The 9,309-nt window shown below is 41.9% G+C and overlaps 1 protein-coding gene across 1 annotated transcript in view; it reads right to left on the minus strand.

Moving 5' to 3' along the window:
- Positions 1 to 8,496, minus strand: part of pnpla2 (patatin-like phospholipase domain containing 2) — a 54,694-nt gene extending 46,198 nt beyond the window's left edge. Inside the window, exon 1 of the mRNA XM_067993714.1 lies at positions 8,048 to 8,496. Coding sequence (XP_067849815.1) covers positions 8,048 to 8,240 — 193 coding nt within the window. The 5' untranslated portion in view covers positions 8,241 to 8,496. The remainder of the gene's footprint in view (positions 1 to 8,047) is intronic.
- Positions 8,497 to 9,309: the final 813 nt, after the last annotated feature.

Raw genomic sequence — 9,309 nt, forward strand, 5'->3', positions numbered from 1 at the left:
ACATAACGATCATCTCAAAAGGCTTTTTAAAAAAAAATACAAAAGCTGGTTTTATATTGTTCTTTCACTTTGAAGTTCAGAAGCCCAGCATCATAAAGCTGGCTCCTGTATTTATGCTGCTAAATCCATTTTCTACATCCCAGTAACACAGATTCTTTGACTCAGTTTTACTTGGGCTACAGAAAACATTTTTAACAGCATAAATGCTGGGAGCCAGCTCACAAATGCTGGGCTCCCAAAACCAGAATGTAAAAGCAGCTAAAATTCATCCTTAACATGGCCCCATTGAATGTCAGAGGCAGGTAGTGCAAGATCGGCTGGGGGGGGTGGGGGGTGGAATATCATCAAATATTGTCAAGAAAACATCTAACCAAACCAAGAGAACCCAAGCGATTGGTTCTTCCAAATGTTTTTATGGTACTCCACCATTCAGGTTGGCAGTTTACTTATAGCCACACCATTGTGATACAATATAGGTTTTAGTTTTGTTTTAAAAAGGTGACAAATAGTGATCCCTGTAGAATGGAAACGTCCTTGTAAACACCCCAATTATTCACCTTCCCAATTGTCTGCCAGAATTCTCATGGGAGAAACCCTTGCTTGAGATCCTGTCTCATTACACAGCCCAGTAACACCAATCTCCTCTTGATGGACAAAAATTAACCCAATAGCCCAAGAAAGAGTAAATTCAATTTAATGTTTTTATTTTAATTGTTTTCATTCCTGTCCACAAGTGCAAGACCAAAATTTGAGAATTCTCCATTAACCCCAATTTCCAGAACCACTCAGCTCCAGACCCCATCCAGACAAGGACACAAGAACTGAATGCCAATGGAGAGGTCAAAGTAGCAGCCCTGAACATCAAGGCAGCATTCGATTGATTATGGCATCAAGAAGCCCTAGTGAAACTGAGGTCAATGGGGATCATAGGAAAACCCCTCTGGAGAAAAGAGTCATGTTATCTGACACAATGCAAGATGACTCTGATTATTGGCGACCAACCATCGCAGCCCCAGGACTTCACTGCAGGTGTTCCTCAGGGAAGCGTATTTAGCCTAACCATCTTCAACTACTTCATCAATAACCTTCCCTCCATCATGAGATCAGAAGTGGAACTGTTTTCTAATGATTCCATGTTCAGCTCCATTCACAATGTCTCCAATAATGCCAGCCCACAGCAGGAGCTGGATAATTTCCAGGCTCAGGCTGACAACTGGCAGGTAACATTCGTGCTACATAATTGTCAGGTAATGACCATCTCGAACAAGAGAAAGCCCAGCCATCCCCCGTCGACCTTCATTGGCACAACCATCACTGAGATCCTCTGCCATAAAACAGGATGAATAAAGAACACAAGCAGCTATAATGTAAGTGGAAATGTCCTCATATAGCCAACCAAGCATCAGTCTTGGCTCACTGGCAGCACTCTCGCCTCGGAGTCAGGCCATTGCGAGTTCAAGCCCCACTCCAGAGACTCGAACAAGTAATCTCGGCTGACACTTTAATGCAGTACTGAGGGAGTGCTGCTCTGTAGGAGGTGCTCTCCTTCGGATGAGATGTTAAATTGAAACCCTATCTGCCCTCTCAGGTGGATGTAACTGTTCCCATGGCACTATTCAGAGAAGAGTAGGAGAGTTCTCCAGATGTCCTGGACAACATTTATCTCCCGACCAACACCATCAAGTAGATTATCTGGTCATTCATCCTTATTGCTGTTTGTGGAACCTTGTGTGCTAATTGGCTGCCATATTTACTACCCTTTAAAAGTCCTTCATTAGTTGTGAAGCGCTTTGGGATGTCCCGAGGTCACGAAAGGCACTAAATAAAGTTTTTGCTTCCTAAACACTGTTATAAAGTAGAGAATGGCCAAAGTTTTGTGCAAGTCAGTTTCTACATTTAATGGTCCCATCAAAGTGCTGAAAATGTGAGATAATGTTTACACATCTGCTAGTTCAAATAATTACATCTCAGTGCCTTTTCATCCCTCTTCCTTAAAATGTTAGTAAAGGCCAATCTATTATTGTTACAAATAGCAACAATAATCAGAAAGAGAGCAAGGCCACATAATTCACTGACTTGTTGCAGTATGCATAGGGAGCAAGGGGACAGAGAGCTGAAGCATAGTTCAATAATCGCTAGTACCTCTGAATTTTGAGTGGAGGGTCAAGTGGCTTAAACTCGTATAACGATATCGTCACTATGAAAACAGAATACAAAATTTATTTAACAGGATCAGAGGTTTACTCTGAAAAGTGCTTGCACGTGCACAAAGATCAACGCACTCACAGATCTATTAATCATTTGTATACATTTGTAGTTCTGGCTTGCAACTGATATTCTTTTTACGGTTGAATCAAAAGAAACTTAAGCTGTGCTTCAAAACAGATTAAATACACGTTTCAGGCTGTGGTACAAATCTCAATAAGACATCTCTGTAGACATGAAGGATCCACGTTTGCTTTCAGATTAACAACAACAAATATGTAGCAGGGACTAATCATGTCTAAATCATATTCCACAACAAGTGCAAAAGGTAGCCATGGCAGTTCCATACTAAAAAATGAAGATTGTAGTAAGCTCCAAAGACTCTAACCATGTAAACATTGTAACTGATGGAAAGTAACAGATAGCCACAGAGCATTCAGATGAGTGTTTATTGCACACTCCCACGCTTACCTTACAATAAGGTAGCAACTTAGCAAAGCTACTATACAGGGCTATTTGTATCCTAAGCACCAAAAACAGCAGGCTATGGACAGACCTATCTATGGCTCCACATTCAACAGGTCACAGCAAAGCTCTCTAGCCCTACTACACCCAGTCAAGATTGGTGGTGAACAACCAGGCAACGGAACAGGAGGAGGCACCACAAACAGCCCCAAGGGTATGCTGATAGGGGTAGATGAAGTAGGGAGGGAGGAGGCTCTTGTGCAGCATAAACACCGACATAGGCCAGTTGGGCCGAATGGCCTGTTTCTATGCTGTAGACTCAATGTAAAACCACTTTGCTCGAGATTGAACTGGCCATTTGCCAACACTGTAGAGGAGTTGCAAAATGCCATTAAATCTACATTTTCATTTAGCTGAATATGCTGAAAATATGTCATCCCACATAATGTTTTGGCTGATAAACCAATGTTAGGAGTAGCTTAAATCCTACTGGAAATAAATGATAATGAAAAAATCTCTGTCCTTGCTTGAGTTCTGTAAATATACCAAGAGTTCACTCAGCTTCCCTTACACAGCAACAGCCATTCATTTTAACCCAGACAGTAAACTTTAATTTATCTTTCACCATACAAATAGATCTTATTCTATGTCTGTAAAACAGATTAACAGAATTTCCATATGCTGTAAATTATAAAATGCACAAAACCAGGCGAATCAAATTCCCCAGAAAGCATTCATTAAGTGTTAAATTTGTGATTTTTTACATTACAAGTGATTACACTTCAAAAGTGTTTCAATGTCCTGAAGTCATGAATGGTGCAATATAAATGCATGTTCTTTCTTTACAGTACACTGGATAATGAACATGCTGCATCATCATAATTATAATCTATGATGGGAGGGGGGATTAGAGATTTGTTATTGATGCAGAAGAGTTCATATGTGGCCAACTGAAAGCATTTATAGAAGTTAAAAATTAGGCGATCGAGTAAATTGTTTTTTAAATATAAAGGGCAATAGAATTGTGGAATAACTAAGTTACCCGCCAAGGTCAATATAAACAGGTTCAAGAGGCAATTAAATGTATTTCTAGAGGGAGAAGAGATTGAGGGATATGTTGAGGAAGTTGGTCGATTCATTAAAGCAGGATGTTGTCCTTTTCCCCATTCCTAAAAATGGTAGTTTTTTTGGTTAGACTTGGGCACTTTTCACAAAGAAAATCTTGCTTTAGATTTTATTCTCCAGACGATAGCTGTACAATTAGATTCAAAATGGTTACAATTATTGTGCAACGTGTTAATTAATGTAGCAACCAACATTATCAGGTTAAGTGACCACCCTCTTCTGGAACATTACATAGGCATCCAGAATCAACTGAAAGACAGGTCCACATGTTTTCATGGACATGGATCCAGGCACAACGGAAATGCAATATAAAACATGCAATGGAGGAGCACTGATGATCTTTCAGAGAATTTCAGGCAGAGTCAGTTCCTGAAATAACTAACTTTGAAAACTGTTTTGGTGTCGCTGTATCTACAGCACAGTATATGCAAAGCTTGTTATCTTTCTCTTAAAAAAAATGTGATCCAGCTTCCTAACCATTTAATGGATATATGCAACATCTAGTGTGGCACTCAACTTTACAGACCAAGAGGGTAATCAGATTTGATCCCTGATCTGTGCTGAGGTCAACAGGGGTGGCACTATATTCGGTCAATGGGATAGGTTGGGGAGGAAGAAAACAAAATAAAAATTAAATCATCCACAGCTCCTTACCGCTATCCAGTAACCCCTTGAAGTATACGTGTGGGCTGGGTGAATATCGGATCAGATTTGGTTATGATGCACCCAACATCTAAATACTCCATCAAAACACAATGGTCTGTTGGACAAGGTGCAAATGCACTCCAGCATGAGTTAGAGAGGAAGAGGGGAAAATATCTGCCAAATACTTCAAAAGCAATAATGCCTTTATAAAGTGCAAGTTCCAATAGGAGTCCTTTGCCCACACTGATAAAGGCATTCTTTCTCTCCTGCCAAACATTAATTACCTCATGACTCATTCCTGCTTATGGAACTAGATAGTAATTGTTCTTTCACATACATGGAAAAAGCTGCCATAGCCTAGTATCCCTAGTAAAAACTGCAACGAGCTAAGGACATTGTATTCAGAGGCAAAAAATGCCACCCAAGTTCTCAATAAATTAATTGGAAGGTGCCCTGTACATTGCCGTGACACCAGTGTAGAAAGGGCACATTTTAGGTTCTGGAGAGGAAAAAGAGAGAGAGAGAACCCTGAACCGTCATTGCCTGCCAAGGTGGTGCCTTTGGTACCAACTCTAAAGTTTCAGGAGAGGGGTGCAAGGGAGAAAGTGATTACAGAATATAAGAACACAATATTATCAAAAACACTTAAATAAATCCTGAGCTGTTAGCTTCAGGGAAATATTAGGAGTGACATTTATTATCTAAAGTTAGTAGGTGCGATTGGAACGAACATGTGGAACGGTGTTTAATTTTCAAAGCAAGATGTGTTCAAATTGGTCACATTTTTAAACCAACATGTGCAAGAATTGATAAGGTCTATAAAAACTGAATATTCCATATAAGATAAAAGAATATTTTAATTAAATCTACCAAAAAGGTGATGAATAAGATTACTTTTCAGTGAGCTTCTTCTTGAAAAAACAGCTCTCACACCACTAACCTATTCAAGGAACATAGGAACAGGAGTAGGCCATTCTGCCCCTTCAGCCTGTTCGGCCATTCAATTAGATGGATGATCTGCATCTCAACTCCATTCACCCACCTTTGATCTGTATCCCTTGTACCCTTACCGAATAAAAATCTATCGATTTCAATCTTGAACATTTAATTGAACCGGTATCCACAGCCTTTTGGGGGAAGGGAGTTCCAGATTTCCACTACCCTGCTTGTGAAAAATTGCTTCCTGAATGGCCTAGCTCATATTTTAAGATTACGCCCCCTTGTTCTGGATTCTCCCACCAGAAGAAACTATCTACCCTATTGAATCCCTTTATCATTTAAGATCTCAATTAGATCCCCCTCAACCTTCTAAACCCAAGGTAATATAAGCCATGTTTATGCAACCTGTCCACACAATCTAACCCTATAAGCCCTGGTTTCATTCTGGTGAATTTGTGCTCTATCCCCTCAAAGGCTAAATTGTCCTTCCAGATGTGCGGTGCCCAAAGTTGAATGTAGTACTTCAGATAGGGTCTGACCAAGGCTCTATACAACTGAAGCATAATTTCCTCCCCTTTATATTCCAGCCCCTTTGAGCTGCCACTCACAGCTGATGATGTCATGATACCACTTTAACTGCTTATAGATACTACCATAAAACAGACTTTTGTTAAAGTGGACAAAATATGCAAAATAAAAAAATTGTAGAGACTATTGACACCACAGCTGCCCTGCATCCACAGCGATGGCATGATGACAATTAACACTGTAGCCATCCTCCATCGCACTATTGAGACAGCAGCTCAGGTTAGGGCATTGAGTTTTGGAGATATGGGGTGGTTTAACAGTATGTATCGTGCGAGATTGGAGCTGATATCTTCACAGTTACTTCTGCAGTGCCTACAGAAACCACTATTGACACTTACCGTTGTCACTAAATGCATCCATTAAAAGAATACTTACATTGGGGGAGGGGGGAAAGCAGAAATACATTTATTCACATTCTCCTTGAATGACAAATCTCAAATTTTAACTAATTAACGGTTGCACAGCTCCTGCTTTCATAGGGAATTCAGGAGAAACTTCTTTACCCAAAGAGTGGTAAGAATGTGGAACATTACCACAAGGAGTAGTTGAAGCAAATAGTACGGATGCATTTAAGGGGAAGCTAGATAAGCAGCTGAGGGAGAAAGGAATAGAATGTTATGTTGATGGGGGTAGATGAAGATGGGTGGGAGGAGGCTCATGTGGAGCATAAACAAGTTGGGCCGAATGGCCTGTTTCTGTGCTGTAGACTCTATATAAGTAGGGTATCCAACCTATGGCACATGGGCCATATGTAGCCCTGATGATCTGGTGAATCAATTTCTATTTGCCGCAGCATACGTGTTAATGTGTCAGATAATGTGTATAATTAAAGAAAATTAATTTTGAAGTCTGTAACTTAGGCAAAACTTAATTACACAAAAGTCTGGCAGTGAATTTTATGTGAATTTAATTACACAAAATTAATTTATTTTAGCAATCACTCCACCTTTACAGCATTAACATTTTTAAATGTTATATAATTACTGTCAAACAGCAGCATAGCTCATACTTCACTGACAGGAATAAAGATCACAACAGATGCATTGTTTCAGATTCTGCCTTTAATACACCACAGCTCAACTTGGGGAGGGGGCAGCTAGTAAGCTGGGGGGGGGGGGGGGGAAAGAGTTCCAATCATTTTTGGCCTAAACAAATTTGTGCAATAGTTAGCATAGATAATTAATCTCTTGCCAACTTTATAAAATCTCCTTCCTGCCTGCTGACCCCCTCATTACACCATCCCATGATGTATGCAACAGCATTATTCTGTACCATGATAGCACAGTCTCTTAGCCTTCTATTTATGTCCTTCTACTGACACTTTTAACAAATAACACAGTCCATATTTTAGTGAGGCCATAAATCATACAGATTATATTAAAGTAAATGGAGAGTGATAAAGCTGTAATTTAATCAGGGTGTGGGTGGTAAACCATAAGAGCAAAGCTCAACCAATTTATGGAAGTCACGGGGACCCCAAAGCTGAATTATAGCTTTGAACCATACAACAACAACATTTATATAGCACCTCTAACATCATAAAATGTTTAATAGTTCTATATTCCAACTTCACTGTTGCATCTTGACCAGGACAAAGATTACTTATTATAACCATGCTGGCATTAATGATCAGAGCAACATGCCCTACTGATGCTAGGGCGTGGATAGAAGGCACCATCTGACCGCTTAGGTAGAGATACAAGATCCCACAGCACTATTACAAAGAAGAGCTGGGGAGTTCTCCCAGGTGTCTTGGCCAGTATTTATCCCTCAACCAACATCACTAAAAACAGGTTACCTGGTCATTTATCCCTTTGCTGTTTGTGGGATCTTGCTGTGCGCAAACTGCGCTCCCTGCTTGCCCATTTTTACAACAGTTGGCTACACTTCAAAAAGTACTTCGTTGGCTGTGAGGAGCTTTGGGATGTCCTGGGGGGTGATGAAAAGACGCTATATAAATGCAAGTGGTTTCCTCCTCCCTGCCCCGCTAGGATTTAGGATCATCCCTGGTCTGGTTTGTTTTTCCTGGCCCGCTTGGGGTGAGAGAGAGAGAGAGAGAGAGAGAGTCACAGGCACTTACCGAGGCAGGCTCCGCTGACCAAGGCGCTGGCTGTCAGGGCACCGGCGGATGCCCCGTAGATGTTCTCGGCGTTGTGCACCAGGTAAGGAGCGTGCTCGCACAGGCAGCTGGCCACCCCGATGTGGTAAATCCCTAAAAACCCGCAACCGGCGAACGAAATGCTCCAGGAGGACGAGTCGTCGGGCGGCAGCATCTCCTCCCGCGGCTACAACTTGCAACAATGTGTATCCTTCTCTTCCCCCCCCACCCTCCCCTCCTCCTCCCCAGCCCCAGCCCGGGGAACGGCCGCTCAGACACCCTGTCCGTCCTCACTCACATCTTCCACAGCAGCCCGGGTGCAGCTGCTCAGACCTCTTGTACCTGAGCTCCTACTTTATTTATTACCTGTTAGCGCTTATTTGCTGTCTGATTCCTCCCACTCGGCTCGGCTCAACTCAGCTCTCCTTTTCCCCCCCCACCGACTTGTCTTCTTCTCGGGCCACCCTGACGTTACCGGTCTCCGGACCCAATCCTCTCAACGATACACCGAGATTGACAGCTGGCTCCCACCCCCCCTCGCCAATCACCGAGCTGCACTGGCCACGCCCTGATTGACAGCCTCCCACCCACACTGAGAGGCTGTCAATCAGGGCGTGTTTATTTTTGCTCTTGCATTACGTGTGATGCGGTGTCAGGCGTAAAACGTTTGTCCAGTTTAATCACATCTGTGCAGTTTTGGTCTCCTTATTTAAGAAAGTTGTGAACAATTTTACAACACCAAGTTATAGTCCAGCAATTTTATTTTAAATTCACAAGCTTTCGGAGGCTTCCTCCTTCGTCCTTTACCTGACGAAGGAGGAAGCCTCCGAAAGCTTGTGAATTTAAAATAAAATCATTTACCTGACGAAGGAGGAAGCCTCCGAAAGCTTGTGAATTTAAAATAAAATTGCTGGACTATAACTTGGTGTTGTAAAATTGTTCACAATTGTCAACCCCAGTCCATCACCAGCATCTCCACATCATATTTAAGAAAGGACACAATTGCTTTGGAGGCGGTTCAGAGAAGGTTCACTCGACTGATTCCTGGGATGAGGGGGTTATCTTATGAGGAAAGGTCGGACAAGTTGGGCCTGTATACACTAGCGGTTAGGAGAATGAAAGGTGATCTTGTTGAAACACATAAGATCCTGAGGGGACTTGAAGGGGTAGATGCTGAGAGGATGTTTCCCCTTTAAGGAGAGGCTACAACTAGGGGCCACAGTTTAAAAATAAGGGGTCTCCCA

Source organism: Heptranchias perlo, chromosome 12, assembly GCF_035084215.1.
Source record: "Heptranchias perlo isolate sHepPer1 chromosome 12, sHepPer1.hap1, whole genome shotgun sequence".
Taxonomy (NCBI): domain Eukaryota; kingdom Metazoa; phylum Chordata; class Chondrichthyes; order Hexanchiformes; family Hexanchidae; genus Heptranchias; species Heptranchias perlo.